The sequence below is a fragment of the Bos indicus x Bos taurus genome, chromosome 9, assembly GCF_003369695.1.
Source record: "Bos indicus x Bos taurus breed Angus x Brahman F1 hybrid chromosome 9, Bos_hybrid_MaternalHap_v2.0, whole genome shotgun sequence".
In the NCBI taxonomy this organism is placed as follows: domain Eukaryota; kingdom Metazoa; phylum Chordata; class Mammalia; order Artiodactyla; family Bovidae; genus Bos; species Bos indicus x Bos taurus.
In genome coordinates this window covers 33,968,761-33,994,686 of record NC_040084.1, presented here as the reverse complement: position 1 = coordinate 33,994,686, position 25,926 = coordinate 33,968,761, and the positions used below count along the sequence as shown (strand labels likewise).

At 37.0% G+C, this 25,926-nt stretch overlaps 1 protein-coding gene across 1 annotated transcript in view; it reads left to right on the top strand.

The window, feature by feature from the left end:
• The window catches only part of KPNA5 (karyopherin subunit alpha 5), a 50,250-nt gene that overhangs the window by 18,474 nt on the left and 5,850 nt on the right, over nt 1-25,926 (top strand). Inside the window, exons 8-13 of the mRNA XM_027551138.1 lie at nt 12,343-12,442; nt 17,206-17,369; nt 19,504-19,582; nt 21,557-21,682; nt 22,496-22,623; nt 25,629-25,807. Of these exons, the coding sequence (XP_027406939.1) occupies nt 12,343-12,442; nt 17,206-17,369; nt 19,504-19,582; nt 21,557-21,682; nt 22,496-22,623; nt 25,629-25,807 (776 nt within the window). The remainder of the gene's footprint in view (nt 1-12,342; nt 12,443-17,205; nt 17,370-19,503; nt 19,583-21,556; nt 21,683-22,495; nt 22,624-25,628; nt 25,808-25,926) is intronic.

Here is a 25,926-nt window from a genome sequence, read left to right as displayed (position 1 = left end):
ACTGACTCTAATGTGTTCTTTTGAATAGCTGAGTAATAGTCCATTGTGTATATGCACCACAACTTCCTTATCCATTCATCTGCCGATGGATATCTAGATTGTTCCCATGTCGTGGCTATTATAAACAGTGCTGCAATGAACACTGGGGTACACGTGTCTCTTTCAGTTCTGGTTTCCTTCGTGTGTATGCCAAGCAGTGGGATTGCTGGGTCGTGTGGCAGTTCTGTTTCCTATTTTTTAAGGAATCTCCACACTGTTCTCCATAGTAGCTGTACTAGTTTGCATTCTCACCAACAGTGTTAGAGGGTTCCCTTTTCTACACACCCTCTCCAGCATTTACTGTTTTTAGACTTTTTGATAGCAGCCATTCTTACCTGTATCAGATAGGACCTCATTGTGGTTTTGATTTGCATTTCTCTGATAATGAGTGATGTTGAGCATCTTTTCATGTATTTGTTAGCCATCTGTATGTCTTCTTTGGAGAGATGTCTATTTAGTTTTTTGGCCCGTTTTTTGATTGGATCATTTATTTTTCTGGTATTGAACTGCATGAGCTGCTTGTATATTTTTGTGATTAATTCTTTGTCAGTTGCTTTGTTTGCTATTATTTTCTTCCATTCTGAAAGCTGGCTTTTCACTTTGCTTATAGTTTCCCTTGTTGTGCAAAAGTTTTTAAGTTTAATTTGGTCCCATTTGTTTATTTTTTCTTTTATTTCCATTACTCTGGGAGGTGGGTCATAGAGGATCCTGCTGTGATTTATGTAGAGAGTGTTTTGCCTATGTTTTACTTTAGGAGTTTTATAGTTTCTGATCTTACATTTAGATCTTTAATTCATTTTGAGTTTATTTTTGTGTGCAGTGTTAGAAAGTGTTCTAGTTTCATTCTTTTACAAGCGGTTGACCAGTTTTCCCAGCACCACTTGTTAAAGAGATTGTCTTTCTCCATTGTATAGTTTTGCTTCCTTTGTCAAAGATAAGGTTTCCATGCTGCTGCTGCTGCTAAGTTGCTTCAGTGGTGTCTGACTCTGTGTGACCCCATAGACGGAAGCCCACCAGGCTCCCCTGTACCTGGGATTCTCCAGGCACGAACACTGGAGTGGGTTGCCATTTACTTCTCCAATGCATGAAAGTGAAAAGTGAAAGGGAAGTCACTCAGTTGTGTCTGACTCTTAGCGACCCCATGGACTGCAGCCTTCCAGGCTCCTCCGTCCATGGGATTTTCCAGGCGAGAGTACTGGAGTGGGGTGCCATTGCCTTCTCCAAAGGTGTCTATAGGTTTGTGGATTTATTGGGCTTTCTGTCTTGTTCCATTGATCTATATTTCTGTCTTTGTGCCAGTGCCAAACTGTCTTGATGACTGTAGCTTTGTAGTATAGTCTGAAGTCAGGCAGGTTGATTCCTCCAGTTCCATTCTTCTTTCTCAAGATTGCTTTGGCTATTCGAGGTTTTCCTAAGTATTTTATTCTTTTTGTTGGCAGTGGTGAATGGGATTGTTTCCTTAATTTCTCTTTGTTTTCTCAGTGTATAGGAATGCAAGGGATTTCTGTGTATTAATTTTATATCCTGCAACTTTACTATATTCATTGATTAGCTCTAGTAATTTTCTTGTTGTGTCTTTAGGGTTTTCTATGTAGAGGATCATGTCATATGCAAACAGTAAGAGTTTTACTTCTTTTCCCATCTAGATTGCTTTTTTTTTCTTTTTCTTCTCTGATTGCTGTGGCTAAAACTTCCAAAGCTATATTGAATAGTAATGGTGAGCGTGGGCACCCTTGTCTTATCCCTTACTTTAGGGGCAATGCTTTCAATTATTTGCCATTGAGGATAATGTTTGCTGTGGGTGTATCCTATATGGCTTTTATTATGTTGAGGTATGTTCCTTCTATGCCTGCTTTCTGGAGAGTTTTCATCATAAATGGGTTTTTTAATTTTGTCAAAGGCTTTCTCTGCATCTATTGAGATAATCATATGGCTTTTCTTTCAATTTGTTAATGTGGTATATCACATTGATTTGCAAATATTGAAGAATCCTTGCCTCCCTAGGATAAAGCCTACTTGGTCATGATTTGTGATCTTTTTAATATGTTGTTGGATTCTGCTTGCTAGAATTTTCTTGAGGAGTTTTGCATCTATGTTCATCAATGATATTGGCCTGTAGATTTCTTTTTTGTGTGGCATCTTTGTCTGGTTTTGGTATTAGGGTGATGGTGGCCTCATAGAATGAGTTTGGGGGTTTACCTTTGCAGTTTTCTGTAAGACTTTGAGTAGCATAGGTGTTAGTGCTTCTCTAAATTTTTGGTTCAATTCACCTGTAAAGCCATCTGGTCCTGGACTTTGGTTTGTTGGCAGATATTTGATTAGTTTCAATTTCCATGCTTGTGATGGGTCTGTTAAGATTTTCTATTTCTCCCTGGTTCAGTTTTGGAAGGTTATATTTTTCTAAGAATTCACCCATTTCTTCCAAGCTGTCCATTTTATTGGCATATAGTTGCTGATAGTAGTCTCTTATGATCCTTTGTATTTCTGTGTTGTCTGTTGTGATTTCTCCATTTTCATTTCTAATTTTATTGATTGGATTCTTCTCCCTTTTCTTCTTGTTGAGTCTGGCTAATGGTTTGTCTATTTTATTTATCTACTCAAAGAACCACCTTTTAGTTTTGTTGATTTTTGCTGTATCTCCTTTGTTTATTTTTCATATATTTCTGCTCCGATTTTTGTGATTTCTTTCCTTCTGCTAACTTTGGGGTCCTTCATTTCTTCTTTTTCTAGTTACTTTAGGTGAAAAGTTAGGTTGTTGTTTGATTTTTCTTTTTTCTTGAGGTGAGCTTGTATTGCTATGAACCTTCCCCTTAGCACTGCTTTCACTGAATCCTGAGGTTTGGGGTTGTTGTGTTTTCATTTTCATTCATTTCTGTGCATATTTTGATTTCCTTTTTGATTTCTTCTGTGATCTGTTGTTTATTCAGAAGCGTATTGTTTAGCCTCCATATGTTTGTATTTTTAATAGGTTTTTTTTTTTCCTGTAGTTGACATCTAATCTTACTGTATTGTGATCAGAAAAGATGCTTGAAATGATTTCAGTTTTTTTGAATTTACCAAGGCTAGATTTATGGCCCAGGATGTGATCTATCCTGGACAATGTTCTGTGTGCACTTGAGAAAAAGGTGAAATTCATTGTTTTATGGTGAAATGTCCCATAGATATCAATTAGGTCTAACTGGTCCATTGTATCATTTAAAACTTGTGCTTCCTTGCTAATTTTCTGCTTGGTTGATCTATCCATAGGTGTGAGTAGGGTATTAAAGTCTTCCACTATTATTGGGTTACTGTTAATTTTTCCTTTCATACTTGTTAGCATTTGCCTTACATGTTGAGGTGCTCATATGTTGGGTTCGTATATATTTGATTGTTATATCTTCTTCTTGGATTGATCCTTTGATCATTATGTAGTGTCCTTCTTTGTCTCTTTTCATGGTCTTTATTTCAAAGTCTATTTTATCTGATATGAGTATTACTACTCCTGCTTTCTTTTGGTCTCCATTTGCATGGAATATCTTTTTCCAGCCCTTCACTTTCAGTCTGTTTGTGACCCTTGGTTTGAGGTGGGTTTCTTGTAGATAGCATTTATAGTGGCCTTGTTTTTGTATCCATTTAGCCAGTCTTTGTCTTTTGGTTGGAGCATTCAACCCATTTACATTTAAGGTAATTATTGATAAGTTTGATCCTGTTGCCATTTTGTTGTTTTGGGTTTGATTTTATAAACCTTTTCTGGGTTTCCTGTCTAGAGAACATCCTTTAGCATTTGTTGAAAAATTGGTTTGGTGGTGCTGAATTCTCTCAGATTTTGCTTGCCTGTAAAGCTTTTGATTTCTCCTTCATATCTGAATGAGATCCTTGCTGGGTACAGTAATCTGGCTTTTTCTCTTTCATCACTGGTTCATCACTTTCAGTATGTCCTGCCAATGCCCTTCTGCCCTGAAGAGTTTCTGTTGAAGGATCAGCTGTTAGCCTTATGGGGATCCCCTTGTGGGTTACTAGTTGCTTTTCCCTTGCTGCTTTTAATAGTTATTGTTTGTGTTTGATCTTCGTTAGTTTAATTAATATGTATCTTGGGATGTTTCACCTTGGGTTTATCCTGTTTGGGACTCTCTGGCTTTCTTGGACTTGGGTGCCTATTTCCTTCCTTATTTTAGGGAAGTTTTCAACTATTATCGCCTGAAGTATTTTTTCATGCCCTTTCTTTTTGTCTTTGTCTTTTGGGATACCTGTGATTTGAATGTTGTGCGTTTAACATTGTCCCAGAGGTCTCTGAGGTTGTCCTCATGTCAATTCTTTTTCCTTTTTTCCTCTCTGCTTCATTTTTCCACAATTCTTTTACCTCACTTATTCTCTCTTCTGCCTCAGTTATTCTACTGTTGGTTCCCTCCAGAGTGCTTTTGGTCTCAGTATTACATTATTCATTATTGATTGACTCTTCTTTATTTCTGCTAGGTCCTTGTTAAACATTTCTTGCATCTTCTCAATCCTTGTCCGTAGTCTGTTTATCTGTAACTCCATTTTGTTTTCAAGATTTTGGATCATCTTTAATATCATTTATTCTGAATTCTTTTTCAGGTAGACTCCTTGTCTCCTCCTCTTTTGTTTGTTTGGTGGGTATTTATCATGTTCCTTTACCTGCTGAGTATTTCTCTGCCTTTTCATTTTGTTTAGATTGCTGTGTTTGGGGTGCCCATTCTGTAGGCTAGAAGTTCATGGTTCCTCTTTATTGTGAAGTCTGCTTCCTGTGGGTGGGGTTGGACTAGTGGCTTGTCAAGGTTTCCTTGTTGGGGGAGCTTATATCTGTGTTCTGGTGGGTGGAGCTGAATCTGTTCTCTCTGGAGTGCAATGAAGTGTCCAGTAGTGAGTTTTAGGGTATCTGTGGGTTTGGCATGGCTTTGGGCAGCCTGTTTTTTAATGCTCAGGGCTTTGTTCCTGCTTTGCTGGAGAATTATCAGTCTTGCCCTGGAACTTGTTGACCCTTGGGTGGAACTTGGTTTCAGTGTAGGTATGGAGACTTTTGGGTGAGCTGTTGTCTATAAATGTTCCCTGAAATCAGGAGTTCTCTGATGTTCTTAAGTTTTAGAGTTAAGCCTCCTGCCTCTGGCTTTCAGTCCTTCTCTTACAGTAGCCTCAAGATTCTCCATCCATAAAGCACAGATGATAAAACATTTAGGTTAATGGTGAAACAATTCTCCACAGCAAGGGACACCCAAAGAGATTCAGAGTTACATAGAGAAGAGAAGAAGTAGGAGGAAGACAGAGGTGACCAGGAAAAGAAGAGGGGGAGTCAAAAAGGGAGTGAGCAATCTAGCCAGTAATCAATTCCCTAAGTGCTCTCCACAATCCAGAACACCCAGAGAGATTCACAGAGTTACATAGAGAAGAGAAGAGGGAGGGAGATAGAGGTGACCAGGAGGAGAAGACAGGGAGTCAAAATGGAAGAAACCAATCTAGCCAGTAATCAGTTCCCCAAGTGTTCTTCACAGCCCAGAACACCCAGAACAAGTAGAGAAGAGGAGAGGGAGTAAGGAGATTGAGGTGACCTGGGAGAGAAAAGGGAGAGTCAAAACAGGAGAGAGCAGTCAAGCCAGTAATTATATCCCTAGGTGAAAATGGATACTGAAGATTAAATTCTTAAATGTACAAAATTGATTAACAAATACCAAAATGCAAAGATTAAAAATCTAGAATAGAGGTTAGACTCTCAAAAATGTAATATAAAAATTACAAAACAAAATCAATCACAGAAATTTTAAAAGAAATATATATATCTGAAATTTGCTTTAAAAATAAGGTCTTTTTTTGCAAGGTAATAGTAGGTTATAAAAATGAAAATTAAAGGTGTAATAAAGAACTTGAAAAAAAAAAGTGATAATAGTAAAAATATATCTAGGAATTTCTCTGGAGCTGTTGTGGGCAGTGTGGGTCAGTTCAGTTTCAGATAGTTCCTTGTTCCAGCTTTTACTCAAGGTCAACTTATTCTCAAGGTCTGTAGGCCCCCTTCAATGCACAGTTAATGTTAAACTACAGGGTTTCTGAAGGAGATCAGCCCTGGGATTTCTTTTGAAGGAATGATGCTAAAGCCGAAACTCCAGTACTTTGGCCACCTCATGCAAAGAGTTGACTCATTGGAAAAGACTCGGATGCTGGGAGGGATTGGGGGCAGGAGGAGAAGGGGACGCCAGAGGATGAGATGGCTGGATGGTGTCACCGACTCGATGGATGTGAGTCTGAGTGAACTCCAGGAGTTGGTGGTGGACAGGGAAGCCTGGCGTGCTGCGATTCATGGGGTCACAAAGAGTCAGACACGACTGAGCGACTGAACTGAATAGGGTTTTAATCTGTTGCACCTGTCACTTACAGAGCGGTTCCCTCTTTGTTTCTTTTGGCTTCCTTTGTTTGCAAGTCTCTTTAGTGTCTAATTTTTGCCCTAACACAAGGGGGCGAAGGTGGTCACTTATTTAGGCTTACTCGTTCAGTTGTGGGGAGGAAGGGACACTGCAAACAGATATCTGGTGTTGGGGGAGTGGTCTCAGCGTATGGACCACACTGAGCTTGCCACAACCCAAAGCAGCATGTGCTTCCTGGGTCTACACTGCTCAGGCTCCAGGGCAGTCTGCAAGGTCACTGTCCCAAGTGGACCCTGCATTTCATGCACTTCCCAGGTCTAAACCATGCATGTTCTTGGGTACTCCACAAGGGCACAGACCCAGATGGGCATGCGTTTTGTGCCCTTCCCAGGTCCGAGCAGCTCAGGTGACCAGGTGCTTGGCGAGTGTACTGTCCCAAATTGGCCGTGTGTGTGTCTGAATCACCTCCCTGGTCCCAGGCGCTTGGTGTTTTGGGTACGCTGCAGTGGTACCATTTCAGGTGTCATGTGTCTCCTCTGGGGAGTTGATCTCAGGCTGCAACCCTCCTGGCGGATGTCAACCACCCAGGATCCCAGGAAGACATGGTTAGCAACTGGGTGCCTGCTCAGTTTGGTGGAAGATGCTGAAATGTTGGTCTCTGGGGCCGCCCCTTGCCTTCTGGCTGCCTCTCTACCTCCAGGCTGGGTAGGGGTGGGGAGGGTCCTATTTGCAGCTGTCTAGGACGCAGGCCTTAGAGCCCCTCTTGGGAAAGTTCCTTTTTTTTTTTGTCTCTCTGGAGATCCCACAGTTTTGGTTGCTATCTCATGTTAGATCCTTCAGATTGTCCTCAGGGCACTCAGGCCCGGTCTGATGATATACCCCAGCCTCAGCAAGCCCCTGGGCTGCTTCTCCACTGGCAGTGGTGGTTAGGCGCATAATGTGTGGTTTTTTGTTTTTTCGTTTTTTTCCTCCCGGTTATGTTGCCCTCTGAGATTCCAAAACTCCCCACAGACCTGCCTCTGAGAGGGTTTCCTACTGTGGCAACTTCTCCTCCTTCACAACTCCCTCCCCAGGACGGATATCCATCCCTAAATCTTCTCTCTTTTTTTCTTTTATGCTTTATCCTACCTCCTTTCAAAGAGAATGAGTTGCCTTTCTGGGTGCCCGGTGTCCTCTGCCAGCATTCAGAAGTTGTTTTGTGGAAGTTGCACAACATTCAAAGGATCTTTTGATGAGTTTATGGGGGGAGAAAGTGGTCTCCCCATCCTATTCCTCTGCCATCTTCTGTTGTCCATTATTCTGATTAAAGCCATCTTAGTGGGTATGAGGTGGTATTTAATTTTGCTTTGATTTACATTTCCTAATGACATTGCATATCTTTTCATACATTTGTTCGCTATTTGTGTATCTTTGGAGAAATATCTAAGTCCTTTGCATATTTTTAAATTCAGTTGTCATTTTGTTGTTGAGTTGTAAGAATTCTTCATGTATTCTGGATAGATTCTTATCAGATAGATGATTTTAGAAGATCTTTTGCATTCTGTGGGTTTTCTTTTCACTCTCTTGATAATTTCTTTGATTCACATAATTTCTGAATTTGAAGTCCAGTAGTATCTATTTTTTCTTTGGTTACTTATGTTTTCAGTGTCATATGTAAAAAACTATTGCCAAATTTAAGGTCATGAAACACTTATGTTTTCTTCTAAGAGTTTTACCTCTTATATTTGCATTTTTTGGTCCATCTTGAGCTAATTTTTTTGTGTGACTCTAATTGAGATACATGTGAACATCCACTTGTTCTGGCATGGTTGCTTGGAGACTATTCTCTCCTTGTTGAATGATCTTGATACCTTTGGTGGAAAGGAGTTGACCATCCATGTGTGAGTTGAATCTGCAGACAGATTCTTTACCCAGTGAGCCACCATAGTGTTGCATAAAAGTGGCAACATTATGTTTTTTATCACTCATTCACCATTGAGAATAATGTTAGCTGTGGGTTTTTCATAAATATCCTTTATCTTATTGAGATGGTTTCCTTGTCCTAGGTTGCTGAGTGATTTTATCATGAAGAGGTGTTGGGATCTGTTAAATGCTTTTTCTGCATCAGTTGACATCATCACATGTTTTGTTTTGTTTTGTTTTCCTTTATGCTGTTAATGTGGTGAATATATTGCTTGGTCTTTGTTCATTGAACCATCTTTGCATTCCTGGGATAATTCTCAGTAGTTCATAGTGTATAATTCTTCTAATATGTTCCTGGATTCAGTTTCCTAGAATTGTGTTGAAGATTTTTTTGTATCTGTTAGTAATACACACACATACACTCTTGTCATATCTTTGGCTTTGGTATCAGGATAATGCTGGCATCATAAAATAAGGTAGGAATGTTCTTTTTTATTTCCTAGAAGAGTTTGAGAAGGATTTAATTCTTCTATAATGTTTAGTAGAATTTACCAGTGAAATTGTTTCATGTTTGACTTTTCTTTATTAGGAGGGTTTTGATTACTCATTCAGTATCTTTAATTGTTATATATCTATTTAGATTTTCTGTTTCTTCTTGAATCAGTTTGGTAGTTTATGTGTTTCTGAGAAATTGTTCATTTTCTTTGCATTATCCAATTTGTTGGCTTAGAGTTCATAGTATTCTCTTATAATTACTTGTGTTTCTGAAAGATAAGTAGTAATATCCCTAACTCTCATTCCTGATATAAGTCTTTTACTTTGTCAGTCTGGGTAAATGTTTATTTTGTTGATTTTTCTTTCAAAGAATCAACTCTTGATGGAGTTCATTTTCTCTAGTGCTTTTCTCTTTTCTGTTTTATTTATCTCTGCTCTTTATTATTGCCTTCTTTCTTCTAGCTTGAGGTTTAGTTTGGTGCAGATTTTTTAGTTTCTTAATTAAGATGAAGGTTTATGTTATTTATTTGATATCTTGTTTAATGTAGGTGTTTTCAGTTATAATTTTCTCTGTGAGCTTTCAGTGAATTCTGTAAGTTTTAGTATGTTGGGTTTTCATTTTCATTTATTCTGAAATATTTCCTCATTTCCTGGTAACTTTTTTGACCTACTGGTTGTCTAAAATTATATTACTTAATTTCCACTTATTTGTGAATTTTCCAGTTTTTCTTCTTTTAGTGATTTTTAGCTTCATTCCGTTGTTCTCTGTATAATTTCAATCTTTAAAAATATATCAGATTTACCTTGTGGTCTAATATATGGTATATCCTGGAGAATATCCCATGTGCACTTGAAAAGAATGTATGTTCTGCTGTTAATGAGAAGAATGTGGTATGTGCTGTGCTTGGTCATGTCCACCTCATTATGTCCCCATAAACTGTTAGGTGTCTAACTATTAGTTGATTTATAGTGTTGATCAAGTCCACTATTTTTCTTATTGATCTTCTGTTTAAGTGTTCTAGCTATTACTGAAAACTATATTAAGGCCTTTGTGATAGTACAGCTGTCTATTTCTCCCTTCAATTCTGTCAGTTTTTGCTCTGTACAATTTGCTTTGTTGCTAAATGTTAAAACTTCATGATGGATTGTCATTCTTATCAGCATGTAATGTTATTCTTTATCTCTTAAGCAATTTTCCTCTTAAGTCTATTTTTCTAATATTAATATAGCTACCCTGGCTCTCTTTGGGTTATTATTTGCACGGAATATTTTTCCCATCCTTTCACTTTCAACCTGTTTGTATCTTTGAATCTAAAATGAGTGTCTTGTAGAATGCATTACAGATGGCTCATGAATTATTGTTTTTTAATTTGTTTTTTAATGCATGCTGCTAGTCACTGCCTTTTAATTCTAATTCAAGAGTTCAGTCTGTTTACATTCAGTGTAACTACTCATGGGAAAGTACTTCTGCCATTTTGTTGTTTTCTATGTATCTTATGCCTTAAACCTTTTTTGTTCCTCACTTCCTTCCTTCTTGCCTTCTTTTGCATTTATTGACTTTTTTAAAAATAATATACTGTATTTATTCCCTTCTCATTTCTTTTTTAGTATATTTTTTGGTTGTATTTTTTAAATCTAAGGAGTACAGTGAACATCTTAAACTTAAAATAACTTTGAATTTATACCACTTTAGTCTCAGTATGCGGAGAAGGCAATGGCACCCACTCCAGTACTCTTGCTTGGAAAATCCCATGGATGGAGGAGCCTGTTAGGCTGCAATCCATGGGGTCGCTAAGAGTCGGACACGACTGAGCGACTTCGCTTTCACTTTCCACTTTCATGCATTGGAGAAGGAAATGGCAACCCACTGCAGTGTTCTTGCCTGGAGAATCCCAGGGACGGGGGAGCCTGGTGGGCTGCCGTCTATGGCGTTGCACAGAGTCGGACACGACTGAAGTGACTTAGCATAGCACAGTCTCAGTATGATACAAAAGCTCTGCTCCCTTATATCTCTTACAATGAGTTACTGTTATTACAGATTACATTGTTTTACATTGTGTGCCTGTTATCATAGATTTGTAACTACTGCTGTAAATGTATATTTTTTAAATCATAGAAGAAATTATAAACCAAAAATTAAATAATGTCTTTTATAATTACCTGTGTAGTTATTTTTAATGTTGTTATTTCTTCACACAGTCCTGAGTTATTCAGATCAGATCAGATCAGTCGCTCAGTCGTGTCCGACTTTTTGCGACCCCATGAATCGCAGCATGCCAGGCCTCCCTGTCCATCACCAGCTATCTTATTTCAGGACATTTTAGTTATTTTAGTTATTTTTATAAAGTAAATATACTAATGATGGAATTTTCTCAGCTTTTGTTGTTCCTTCATTTTTAAAGGGTAATATTGCTGGATATAGAATTCTTGTTTGATTAGTTTTCTTTCAGCAGTTTAAGTATATTATTGCCTCTGTTCTCCATGACTTTTGATGACAAATCAGCTATTGATCATAATGAGAGAACTCCCAGTTAGGCAAAACAAAGGCAAGCCCCCTTCATCAATCTTTCAGGGAGTACCCAGATAGGTTAAAACAGAGAAATACAATAATTACTTGGAAACAAGTCTCCATAGACCCTTTTGGAAACAGAACTCACAGTGGGAACTCCAGCTTTTGTCTTCAAGGCTGCTTCCAGGCTAGGGAGGGGACTGGACAAAAAGGTAAGATATTGCCAGAAAGCTCTCCTTCCACATTTCAGTCCCTTCCTGATTAAAAGTTTACTTCCTTACTATGAACATTTACAATCTTGGACAGTTCTAATTAAGCTAATACTAACAGAGTTTGCAAAAATTGGTGTTTTGGGGAAGGATAGGCCTCCAGGGTTATCTTCTGTACCATTTTTGCTGAAGTCACTCTAGAATAACAATTCTTCCTGAATCTAGGTTCTCTGTACTTCTTGCAGTTTGCTAGCAGGCTGCAGATGGAAGTACTAAGACAGGCAGTCTGTTAAAAACAAAACAAAAACTATTTTTTCTTAATATCTGATCTTCATTCAATTTGACTCTGTATTCCTTACTTAATGAATTTGTATTGTGTATTATTTTCATGGTAAAAAACAAGTAATCTAATAATGTACTCCTTTAATTTTTTTTGGTTTTGCTTTTGTTTTTAATATAAATTTATTTATTTTAATTGGAGGCTAATTACTTTACAATATTATATTGGTTTTGCCATACATTGACATGAATCCACCACTTGTGTACATGTGTTCCCCATCCTGAACCCCTCTCCCACCTCCCTCCCCATCCCATCCCTCTGGATTCTTTTTAAAATATATAGAAATAACTAAGTCAATTTCCCATGGCATTCTTTATTTTGAATATTTTTCTTTTTTTCTGGAAATATACTGAATCTTTAAAACTCACTTTTCCTTTTACCACATCAGTTTGATTCCTTATAAGATATATTAAGAATTTTTGTGTTATGATAGTAGAAGCTAGCTGAAAAGGAAAAATGAATATAAAGTGACAGTTCCTTTTTTCTTTTTCTTGGCAGGTTACTAACAAATTCAAACAGACTTACAACAACCAGAAATGCCGTATGGGCCCTCTCAAATTTATGTAGAGGCAAAAATCCTCCTCCAAACTTTAGTAAGGTATTTGTAAAGTACACAAATTAAGGAATCTATGTACAAAAATTTTTAAGTCTCCTTATAATAGATTTTTAGAGATTGAAGGGACTATTATCTTTTTAGTAATTATTTTTAATTGACTGGACAGTGTTTGCACATACATAAAATCAAAAGATGCATAATGAAAAGGCTCACTTGTTTTATTTTCCCAAATAAAAAAGTCTGAGAAATATTTGACTGAATAACAATTAAGAGTCAGTCTTTTAAGTAAAAATGGTATTACTATAGGGAAAATAAAATAGCAAATTCAGCTTGTAACTCAAATGTGTATATTTTCTGGAGATAATCATCATAGTTTTTTGATATGCAGAAGTGCTTGATGTGTACTTTCCATTTTATCTCACAATATTCAAAAGACATGTATTCAGGAGTTGAGGTTTAATAAAATTAGTAATATTTACTGCTTCTTTGGGATTATTCTCCCTCCCCACTATTAACTATAAGTATGTGGATGTGAAGACTACAGTGATCTGTGGTACATTTTGGTATCACTGCCTTTATTTGTGTAAATGTGCTGATAATTTTACTACCCACTATTGTTTTTATACTTTTAGTGTAAATGTCAACAAAATAAAAAAGGCTGATTGTGTTAGTATAAGCTAACACATAATAACTATGAAAATAGTTTTGGCATTGCTGCTGCTGCTGCTAAGTCGCTTCAGTCGTATCCGACTCTGTGCGACCCCATAGGCGGCAGCCCACCAGGCTCCCCCGTCCCTGGTATTCTCCAGGCAAGAACACTGGAGTGGGTTGCCATTTCCTTCTCCAAAGCATGAAAGTGAAAAGTGAAAGTGAAGTCGCTCAGTCATGTCCGACTCCTAGCGACCCCATGGACTGCAGCCTACCAGGCCCCTCTGTCCATGGGATTTTCCAGGCAAAAGTACTGGAGTGGGTTGCCATTGCCTTCTCCGAGTTTTGGCATTAAAGACCCCCTAAATACAGTGGAGGACAAGGCAATGGCAACCCACTCCAGTACTCTTGCCTGGAAAATCCCACGGACGGAGGGGCCTGGTGGGCTGCAGTCCATGGGGTAGCTAGGAGTCGGACACGACTGAGCAACTTCACTTATTTTTTCACTTTCATGCATTGGAGAAGGAAATGGCAACCCACTCCAGTGTTCTTGCCTGGAGAATACCAGGGACGGGGGAGCCTGGTGGGCTGCTGTCTATGGGGTCTCACAGAGTCGGACATGACTGAAGCGACTTAGCAGCAGCAAATACAGTGGAAGTGAGAAATAGATTTAAGAGACTAGATCTGATAGACAGAGTACCTGATGAACTATGGACAGAGATTCGTGACATTATACAGGAGACAGGGATCAAGACCATCCCCATGGAAAAGAAATGCAAAAAAGCAAAATGGCTGTCTGGGGAGGCCTTACAAATAGCTGTGAAAAGAAGAGAAGCGAAAAGCAAAGGCAAAAAAGAAAGATTTTCCCGTTTGAATGCAGAGTTCCAAAGCATAGCAAGGAGAGATAAGAAAACCTTCCTCAATGATCAATGCAAAGAAATAAAGGAAAACAACAGAATGGGAAAGACTAGAGATCTCTTCAAGAAAATTAGAGATACCAAGGGAACATTTCATGCAAAGTTGGGCTCAATAAAGGACAGAAATGGTATGGACCTAACAGAAGCAGAAGATATTAAGAAGAGGTAGCAAGAATACACAGAAGAACTGTACAAAAAAGGTCTTCACAACCCAGATAATCATGATGGTGAGATCACTGACCTAGAGCCAGACATCCTGAAATGTGAAGTCAAGTGGGCCTTAGAAAGCATCACTGCGAACAAAGGTAGTGGAGGTGATGGAATTCCAGTTGAGGTATTTCAAATCCTGGAAGATGATGCTGTGAAAGTGCTGCACTCAATATGCCAGCAAATTTGGAAAACTCAGCAGTGTAACAGGACTGGAAAAGGTCAGTTTTCATTCCAATCCCAAAGAAAGGCAATGCCAAAGAATGCTCAAACTACCGCACAATTGCACTCATCTCACATGCTAGGAAAGTAATGCTCAAAATTCTCCAAGCCAGGCTTCAGCAATATGTGAACTGTGAACTTCCAGATGTTCAAGCTGGTTTTTGAAAAGGCAGAGGAACCAGAGATCAAATTGCCAACATCTGCTGGATCATGGAAAAAGCAAGAGAGTTCCAGAAAAACATCTATTTCTGCTTTATTGACTATGCCAAAGCCTTTGACTGTGTGGATCACCATAAACTGTGGAAACTTCTGAAAGAGATGGGAATACTAGACCACCTGACCTGCCTCTTGAGAAACCTATATGCAGGTCAGGAAGCAATAGTTAGAACTGGACATGGAACAACAGACTGGTTCCAAATAGGAAAAGGAGTATGTCAAGGCTGTATATTGTCACCCTGCTTATTTAACTTATATGCAGAGTACATCATGAGAAATGCTGGGCTGAAAGAAGCACAAGCTGGAATCAAGATTGCGGGGAGAAATCTCAATAACCTCAGATATGCAGATGATACCACCCTTATGGCAGAAAGTGAAGAGGAACTAAAAAGTCTCTTGATGAAAGTGAAAGAGGAGAGTGCAAAAATTGGCTTAAAGCTCAACATTCAGAAAACGAAGATCATGGCATCTGGTCCCATCACTTCAAGGGAAATAGATGGGGAAACAGTGTCAGACTTTATTTTTTTAGGCTACAAAATCACTGCAGATGGTGATAGCAGCCATGAGATTAAAAGACGCTTACTCCTTGGAAGGAAAGTTATGACCGACCTAGATAGCACATTAAAAAGCAGAGACATTACTTTGCCAACAAAGGTCCATCTAGTCAAGGCTATGGTTTTTCCAGTGGTCATGTATGGATGTGAGAGTTGGACTGTAAAGAAAGCTGAGTGCCGAAGAATGATGCTTTTGAACTGTGATGTTGGAAAAGACTCTTGAAAGTCCCTTGGACTGCAAGGAGATCCATCCTAAAGGAGACCAGTCCTGGGTATTCATTGGAAGGACTGATGCTGAGGCTGAAACTCCAATACTTTGGCCACCTCATGTGAAGACTGACTCATTGAAAAAGACCCTGATGCTGGGAGGGATTGGGGGCAGGAGGAGAAGGGGACGACAGAGGATGAGATGGCTGGATGGCATCACCAACTCGATGGACATGAGTTTGAGTGAACTCCAGGAGTTGGTGATGGACAGGGAGGCCTGGCATGCTGTGATTCATGGGGTCACAAGAGTCGGACACGACTGAGCAACTGATCTGATCTGATACCATCCCTAGCCACTGACCTCCACATTTTACTCTTTTTTGTCAATACCTTTTAATATAATATGTGTCTTTTTGTTGATTTTTTTATATTTAAAAAAATCTTTCTTCCTCTAAAGTATAAAATTCTTAAAGTTAGGAGTCTTTTTCTTTCATTAGACTTTTGTTAAGTAAATTTTTTGTGATTTTCTATGAGAGAAATTCTTATCATGCGAAGTTTTAAAAATTTTATTTTTACAATCATTTTATTTCTTCAAGAATAGTATTTTTTGTTCTTTGATTGCTCATCTTTATATTTTTATTCTTTTTATTCTTTTATAATTTCAGCAAACTGTCTTATCTGTGTAGGTTTGTAATTTTTGAATTTTTCTTTTTTTCTGATGTCTCCTTCATTTTGTTTATGGTCTGTTTATTTTGATTTCTTCCCTACTAGAGGCTCTCATGGAGAAGGAAATGGCAACCCACTCCAGTGTTCTTGCCTGGAGAATCCCAGGGACGGGGAAGCCTGTAGGGCTGCCGTCTCTGGGGTCGCACAGAGTCAGACACAACTGAAACGACTTAGCAGCAGCAGTAGCAGAGGCTCTCATACAGCTGGTGATCCTTGACACTCTGCAAATACTCCAGAGGCAGGCACTAAGAAGCTGATTGAAAGATGGGTATATAGGCTCATCGTCTTATGAGCTTCACTATAGACTAATTGGGTAGCAAAACCATGTTTTCTTTGAGGAACTCCAAACTTCAGTATGTTTTCTGAAACCGTTTTGTTTCTCTAGGAACAGATTTTCTACTCTCCTGTTGGAAGGTGGGTAGATTAGGTTGAGTAGGTAATACCATTAGAGATCTAGGACCTGGGAATTGCAAGAGGGCTGCAAGTTTTCAATTCAATCAGCATGTAACTTTTACTTAATCTCTCTAGTTTACAGTCCATTGTTTCATTTCAGCTTCTTCTATGAACTGTATCCCAAAGTTCAGTTTCTGTAGCTCACCAGTTGTAGTCAAGATTATAAATGTCTACTGGACTCCTCAAAGCTAGAATTTGTATTTCTATTTCTTCTTTTTCTAGTTTCTGAGAAGACAGTGGGGCAAAAATGTTTTTGTTTTCTTAAAACTAGAACTCTGTAGGACTTCATTGTTTTTTAAATCATTGTGGGGGTGTGTGTATATGACTCAGACATAGGAGATCCCTAATACATAATTATTTTTACAAACTTTGCCAAATAACTTATTCAGTATAAGATAAATAGGAATCATAATCAGTTTCATGTTTATATGTAGTTTTCATGATCATAGTTTTAAAACAGTGGAATGTCTTAATTTCTCTGTTATTTTTCTAGCTTAAATTTTGTGTTTAAAATTTTTATTTTAATTTAAATATTTTATTTTTATTTAAAATATTTATTAAATATTTTTATTTAAATATTTTAGAAATTATTTTCCTAAAGAAACTGTTTTGGATAGAGAAAAATTTTAAAAACTGGTTCTTTCTTCCTTTCCAGGTTTCACCTTGCTTAAATGTCCTGTCACGATTGTTATTTAGCAGTGACCCAGATGTATTAGCAGATGTGTGTTGGGCCCTTTCTTATCTTTCTGATGGATCCAATGATAAAATTCAAGCAGTCATTGATTCTGGAGTCTGTCGAAGATTGGTGGAACTTTTGATGTAACTATAATTTATGGTTAATAAGTATATGATTGTGTTTTAAGTTTAGCAGAGTAATGGTCTTCTAAACATCTCGAGTTACAAACTTCAGGAAGGATTGAAAAGCTACCAAATCCACTCTGCAGAATAGCTGAAATACTGAGAATCTGACCCTTAAACTTAGCTTTTATATCCTCTATTTGGAACTAGTCAGTTTGTTAATGAATTTGACTAGTTTAATCTCTTCATGAATGGGCGGGACTTAATTCAGCAAGTATTTATTGAATGCCTATTACCTGCTAGAGTGTTGTGCAATATGTTAATAATGTATGGAACACAGTTCTGCTCTCACAGAACCAATAATCTAGTTAATTGTTCATTACAATAATCAATTTGTGTATGGGTCCATGCAGTGAAAAACATTTAGTATTTCACTTGTATTAAAGATCATGTTTTTCTTTGCTGGGCTATTGTTGCTACTTTCATTAAAAAGAACAGATTTTCTATAAAAGAAATTAAAAACTTGTAAGAAAACTTGTTTTAAAAAGATTATTTTAGCTTCCTCATCCTCTTCTTTTAAAAAAGTGTATTATTTTTCTGCCTTTTTTCTTTTGTCAAAAAGTCATCAGGTAGGCTCAAACAAGGAAGATGGTACAAAAGAGAGGTTCAGTAAGAGGTTGTGGCCCTAGCTTGAAGACAGCATCTGAGGAAGAGGGGAACACAGTGCAACAGAGGGATCAGATCAGGGCCCACACTGATGATGACACCCACTAGAGCAGAGCAGATAAGCAGGCTGGAGCAGAAATTGGAACCAATACATGATAGCAGTCTAGCTGAATCAGAAGACCGGTCATACATAGGGAGGTTGTGATAATGGAAGCCAGCTTCGTATTCTTAGAAAATGGAGATATATGTCTGGAAAGGAGAAAAGCCGGAATAATCTTATGGTGCTAGATCAGAAGTAAAGGTATCAATGTGAGCTCATGGCTTTCATCATAAAGAGATAGAAATAAATATATATGTAAATGTACATGTATGTGTGTATGTGTCCTCTTAGAGGACCTGAGAGCAGTGACAAACCTATACTAACAAGATGAGCACACCAAATGCACAAATCTTGGTTAAACACTACTCTCATCAAGTAGAGTCATGGGTTCTTGAAGAAATGACTAATACCAGGACTGGGCCTAAAAAGAAAAAAGGCAAGATGAACCCAGAAAATATTGAGAGCTCAAAGAAGCTGCTGCTGCTAAGTCGCTTCAGTCGTGTCCAACTCTTCACGACCCCATGGACTGCAGCCTACCAGGCTCCTCCATCCTTGGGATTTTCCAGGCAGGAGTACTGGAGTGGGTTGCCATTGCCTTCTCTGGCTCAAAGAAGAGAGAAGTATCAAAAGGACACAGGCCACTTGAAGGGACTCCTACAGTTTAAACCTGGAATGATTTGAACATTGAAATAAATTGTAATAACATATTACAACTTTTTTGAATAAAATAGCAATCCATAAGTCCACACTTAAATAAGTAGATAGATCAATAGATTAAAAAGAAGGTACATAGTGTAAGTGATAGTATTAGAAAGTCATCGTTGGCAACAATACTGATGATTATTATTAATTCAGACAATAAATATCAGAATATGCTAAAGCTAGTGGTGAAAGTGGATTAAGGAATGGTATTTTACATAGTCTAAAAGTATTATTTTCTCACAAAACACTAATTATAAATGGAAAAACAGTAGTGAAGAAATCTGGTGGACACCATCTTATTTAAGTGACAGAGGTCAGTGCCACTATAATGGACAAAATAGATACCATATGCCATACAATACCATATAATGAAAAGACTATAGCATTTCTGATATCTCAGCCAAAAGCATGTAACTTCATCTTAATCACTGAACAAAACCAAATAATTAGCTTTTGATTGTCACAGGGAAAACGAAGGAATTCTTTTGACTTGATAGAGACTGGAAAGACATGGGTACAACCCATGATTCTGGGTTAGATTTCTTTGTTAGAGGAATATTACTCGGAAAATTAGTGAAACTTGAAAGGGATCTCTGGGTGGAGTATGGAGGAATTTTTTGTACTATTTTTGCAAATTTTTTGTAAATTTTAATATAGAATGTAAGTTCATATTTTTATTACTTTTAGGCACAATGATTATAAAGTTGTATCACCTGCGTTAAGAGCAGTTGGTAATATTGTGACTGGTGATGATATTCAAACACAGGTGAGTTCAGACTTTAATATGATAAATTGGTAACTTAAGGAACTTTTAAGAAGTTTATCATTTTCATATGACTCAATTACATGTTAATCAAGATGTTAGTATTACCATAATTGTGCAGGCATCTGTTATATGTCAGTAAGCATATTCTCAGTAATAAGTAATCCATCTCAAATACCTCTATATGAAGGCACTATCCTAGACCTATATCAATGTAAAGAAGTATAGGATAGGAATTTGGCTCTTGAGGGGTTTACATTTCAATTGAGGAGACAATATATAATGAAATAAAGCAAATTACCTAAGGTAGTATGTTTCCTGAGAACTGATTTGTCCTTAAATACTATAAAATTTTTTTTTTAAAAATCGGTGTGCTGAGAAATCTTTGTAGATTCCATAAAGGAGTTGGAATTAAAGCTGGAGAATTTCAGTAGACTAGAAGAAATTTATGTGGTATGAGGTAGAGGCACACATGTGTGAGTTATGATTAAGAGGTGTTAAACTTGGCTGGAAAAGAAACTGCTTAGGAAATGGTGATTGATTATAAAAAGGTTAAAAGTTGGGTTGGAAATGCAAGGGTCTTTGTAATAGATTGAAAACCTAGATTATGAGAGTTGAAGGAAGGAAAGCAAGGAAACATTTTCCCTCTTTGGTAACTAACTGTGTGTGTCTGTGTCTGCATGTGTGTGTGTCTGTGTGTGTCTACGTGTGTGTTTGCCTGTCTTGGATGATGGTGAGACTTTAAAAAAAAGATGTGATGTCAAACTGATTTCAGATCTGGAATATTCTTTCTTAAAGATACAAACTTTAACTCAGAAACATTAAATTATCCATTGCTATCATGAACTGTATATTCTAATCTACATTCTTTCAGTTTTAGTCTTTTGAAGTCATATTTAGATATTTAGTTATTAAACAGTAGATCTTTAGTAATTGATAGTTATTAATTTAAAATAGGTCTTTAAAATAAAATGCACTTCCACACATACACTGTTTTCAGCAGAATTTTGGTGCACTGCTTCATATGTTCTTCACCAAGTAAACATAATGTAAATCATTGTGGTTACTGTGAAAATGGAGCATAATTAATCTTGCCGTGAAATAAAGAATGTAAAGAGACAGAGCAAACCGTGCTGTGCTTAGTCACTCAGTCATGTCCCACTCTTTGTGACCCCATGGACTTGAAGCCCACCAGGCTCCTCTGTCCATGGAATTCTCCAGGCAAGAATACTGGAGTGGGTTGCCATGCCCTCCTCCAGGGGATCTTCCCAACCCAGGGATTGAACCCAGGTCTCCTGCATTACAGGCAGATTCTTTGCTGTCTGAGCCACTAGGGAAGCTCCTAAGAATACTTGAGTGGGTGGGCTTTCCCTTCTCCAAGGGATCTTCTGACCCAGGAATTGAACCAGGGTCTCCTGCATTATAGGCAGATTCTTTACCAGTTGAGCTACCAGGGAAGCAAACTGTACTTACTTACAAAAGGAAAATAGGACAGTATAAATTTTAATGAAACAAATAGACTTAATATACACATTTCTTAACAGTTTCTTAATAGACACTATTTCTTAACAGTTATGGAATTGGGTACATTGAAACTGTTTGAGGTATAGATATAGATACATTTCCCCCATTAATTTATTTGGCAAAACTTAAGTGGTTGGATCCTGACCAATCACTAAATCTCTGTTCAAATAGTTGTGTCAGTTGAACTCTGAATGTATTTGTAAACTTGAAGGGCACACCTCTGTATTCTGCATATTTGCAAATGAGTGGATTGAGAACAGGGCACTTCACTACACCAAGTTTTGGCAGATTGGGAGCGTAGAAGACAGCAAGTACGTAACTAAGTTTTACTTTGAGAGAAATTTATTTTTTCTTAATACAGTTTTCCAGAATTATTATTGTGTTTCTAAATAGTATATTTTTGTATAGTTCTTTTCCAATAAAACTGTTTTCATTTTGTTATTGTTGTTTTAGGTAATTTTAAATTGCTCTGCTTTACCCTGTCTTTTACACTTATTGAGTAGCTCAAAGGAGTCAATCAGAAAAGAAGCCTGCTGGACTGTTTCAAACATCACTGCTGGAAACAGAGCTCAGATTCAGGTAAATCGCTTTCATATCTGAAAAAACAGGAGATCTCAGGAGTTATTTTGGACAAAGGTCAGCATTTTATCAGTGATTTTTTTTTTTTTTTTTAGTGAGTTACTGAAAATATTTTCTTAAAAGATCCTTGAAAAGTTTTTTATAGAACTGAATTTTCCTCCTCTAAAATAGTAACATTTACTTGTTGTAGGTATTCTAGTACAGTGCCTGACACATAACAGTTAGTCATTAAGAAGAGCTTGAATTTCATTAGGTTTCAGTATCAGCAATGATCAGGCTTCCCTGGTGGGTCAGATGGTAAAGAATCTGCCTGCAAGAGACCCAGGTTTGATCCCTGGGTTGGAAAGAGTGGCTAACCACTCCAGTATTCTTGGAATGGCTACCCACTCCAGTGTTCTTGCCTGGAAAATCCCATGGATAGAGGAGCCTGACGGGCTACTGTCCATGGGGTTACAAAGAATCAGACACGACTGAGCAACTAACACACTAGGCAATAATCTTCCTCTCAATGCTTTTAAATAATGATTTATTAGTGTCCCATCAAGCTCCTTGAGTCATTTAATACTAATTTCATCTTGATCAATGACCAGCCTGTGCTTTATCATCTTTAAAATTTATATTCTGCTAATATATTTTCCAATCTTTAAAAGAAAGTATGTGAAAGTTTGTTGAAAATTTAGAAATAAAGTATTTCTAAAGGTGTTTCCAAAAAGTCTGACATTTTAAAGCCAATGAGTTTCAAGATTCCTCTACTTCATAATATTTATAAGACACTATTTGCATTGATTATGCTATATCATTTTTTCTCCTCAGGCTGTTATAGATGCAAATATTTTTCCTGTTTTAATTGAGATTCTTCAGAAAGCAGAGTTTCGCACCAGGAAAGAAGCAGCTTGGGCTATAACTAATGCAACATCAGGAGGCACTCCAGAACAGATCAGGTGAAAAAAAATTTTTAATTGTTTTTTTAATATAAATAGGACAAAATTTGGAATAATACATACTTTTTATTTGTTGATAAAACTAAAACATTTCTAAGTTAGTTTTATAAGCATTTCTAATGTGAAATGATAGCATTTGTTACATCTTTTATTCATTCACAGTGGTTTATTTTTGTCAAAGTATAATTGATATTCTCCTAGGCAAACTATGAAAAATCAGAGATTAAAAATCTGAAAAAAAAAGTGTATGTTAATTTGAAAACTATATTATTATGGGCATTAAGTATTTTTTTGACCATTAAAATCTCATGTGTGTAACTTTATAAAATGGCTAATAAATTCGAATATCCACTTATTTAAAATAAAATTGAAATAGACATTCCTAGTTGGTTGTTAGCCTTGCTGCTGGTGCTGCTAAGTCGCTTCAGTCATGTCTGACTCTTTGCGACCCCATAGACGGCAGCCCACCAGGCTCCCCTGTCCCTGGGATTCTCCAGACAAGAACACTGGAGTGGGTTGCCATCTCCTTCTCCAGTGCATGAAAGTGAAAAGTGAAAGGGAGGTCGCTCAGTCGTGTCCGACTCCTAGTGACCCCATGGACTGCAGCCTACCAGGCTCCTCCGTCCATGGGATTTTCCAGGCAAGAGTACTAGAGTTGGGTGCCATTGCCTTCTCTGGGTTGTTAGCCTTACCTGTGTATATTATCTCACTTTTATTCTTTCATAAATAAAATTTATTTTTTTTCAGGATACTTGTTTGGTTCTAGGATTTTTATTGTTTTTGTTTCTTTTCCTAACAACGTAAATAATAGGTATATGGACTTTGAAGTTAGCCTGCTTTCAAATCCTATTCAGTAAAAATGCATGACCTTCCAAAGTCATTTAGTCTCTCTAATCCATGATTGTCTTCATTTTTTTAAATGGATAGTATGTTATGGTAGTGTAATTTGTACACTTCCAGTCTTACAGCATGGTGCCTAAACATTAAGCTCTCTACTAAGATTAGCTATTATCATTATTATTTGTAATCATCATAATTTTTATTATCGGTATTCTCTTTTCTGCTGTCACCTTTTTTTTTTCCTGCATTGGTGGTTTGCGGGATCTTAGTTCCTGGACAGGGATCAAATCCATATCCCCTTCAGTGGAAACACAGAATTCTAACCACTTGACTGCCAGAGAATGTCCTGCTTTCACTTTTTTCCTCCATAGCAAAGTTCTACTTTGCTGTTCTATCTACAGAATCTTCTTTTTCTGAGGATCATTTCATGAAACTCGAAACTTCTTTGGTTTCTTGACGTGCTTATTTAGGAAATAATTGTCTAATACATATTTGATTTAATTATTCATTTATACAAAAGAAGTTAGGCTGCTATGCCAATTTATAAATAACTAGGAGGATTTTGAAATCTACTTTTTGGGAGATCATTGTCTATTATTGCCTTCATTTCTACTGTTATTTTCTTTTCTCAGATATGTTGATACCATCTGTCTCTGCCTTTTATTTTCTATTCCTCCTCTTTGATTTAATCAGTATTACTTCCATTTCATTTGTGTCACGAATACAAACAGTAATAAAATCTTTCATTTGTTCTAACTTGTATATTTTTTGATGCTGATGTTATTTTTGTCTGTTTTGGGGCCCAAAGTTTGTAAACAGTTTATAAACAGTTGTATTTTCTTTTTCAATTTATTTTCATCTTTGTGTCTGTTCCTTAAAATGTATTAATATGAATCAGGTGTCCAAATTGAGATAATTATTTTTCTAGCCATTTCCACCATTTCATTAACTCTACATATAGGGGAAGGAGACTTGATCTCAGATAAGGTTCAACATTCATATCACTAATATTTATTGACTGCTAGTTGTTATGCTAAGTCATTTCAGTTATTGAGCGTCAGCAGTACATCAGATGCTTTCACGTATTTCCATTAACTTTATAACTATGAGATAGTTATTCATTCAGCAATTACATTTGATCAGTCACAGGTTAGTATATGGCAAGCAAGTATTCCAGTGAAGATATGCACATTTAAAAGAGGTGGGGATGAAAACTAACTTCTACTGAATGTTTGCAGTATTCTCACAGCAACATTCTAGTTTAGTACTATATTATTTCCATTTTTGATGTGGAAACTGAGGCACAGAGAAGTTACACAAAATCACACAACTAAATAAGGAGTGGGATTAGGACTTGAAACCATGCAGTTTGGCTTCAGAGCATGTTTAATATGGACTTTAGAGCATGCTTAATATGGACTTTTGCCAGGTGAAGAAGTTAGCTATTTTAAAGATCTAATAACAACTAGAAAAGGAAAAAGCATTAGGAAATGAGAATAATTTTTGTGATCGTTGTTTATTAAGATTATTCACAACATGGCCTGTTCTGCTTCTAAAAGCCTTCTGTGCTTCTGAAACACAGCCTATATTTTAGAACATTAACTACGATTGTTTCTGTGGAAAATTTCTTTCAGTTTGATTTAGGTGTCTCTTTTCGGTCTTCATTTCTACCTACCCCGATGTGGCTTCATGTGTTACACGGGCTAGAAAGAAAGTGAAGTCACTCAGTCGTGTCTGACTCTTTGCGACCCCATGGACTGTAGCCTACCAGGCTCCTCCCTCCATGGGATTCTCCAGGCAAGAATACTGGAGTGGATTGCCATTTTAACCAACCTTTAAAACAAAAACAAACCTTGAGCCAACTATTCTCTGCACTCATATGCTATGCAAAAACAACTATAAGTACCAATTTGCTTATATGTATTTTTTGTAATATTTGTAATACCATTAATTGCTAATTATGTTAAATTATGAAAATAAGAGAGTAAGAATTTTCAGGTTCCTATATAAGTAAAAATTTAAGTATTTTTAATGTTTGAGATTGTTTAGGAATACTTAAGTGTTTATGTAACATTTCATTGAAGAATGTTTTCATGTCATTGCTATAAATATTTAAATCTTTTAAAATGTTTCTCCCCCACATTTTTTTTTTAATTACTCTAAAGGTATTTGGTAGCCTTAGGCTGCATTAAACCACTTTGTGATCTGTTGACTGTTATGGACTCAAAAATAGTTCAAGTGGCTTTAAATGGACTTGAAAATATTTTACGGCTTGGAGAACAAGAATCTAAGCAGAATGGAATAGGCATTAATCCATACTGTGCCCTCATTGAAGAAGCATATGGTGAGCATTCAGTAAAATTTATAGTTGGTATCAATTTTTTAATTGAGATCCAAGCGACACATTGGTTTCATGTATATAACATAATTCAATATTTGTGTATACTGCAAAATGAATGTAAT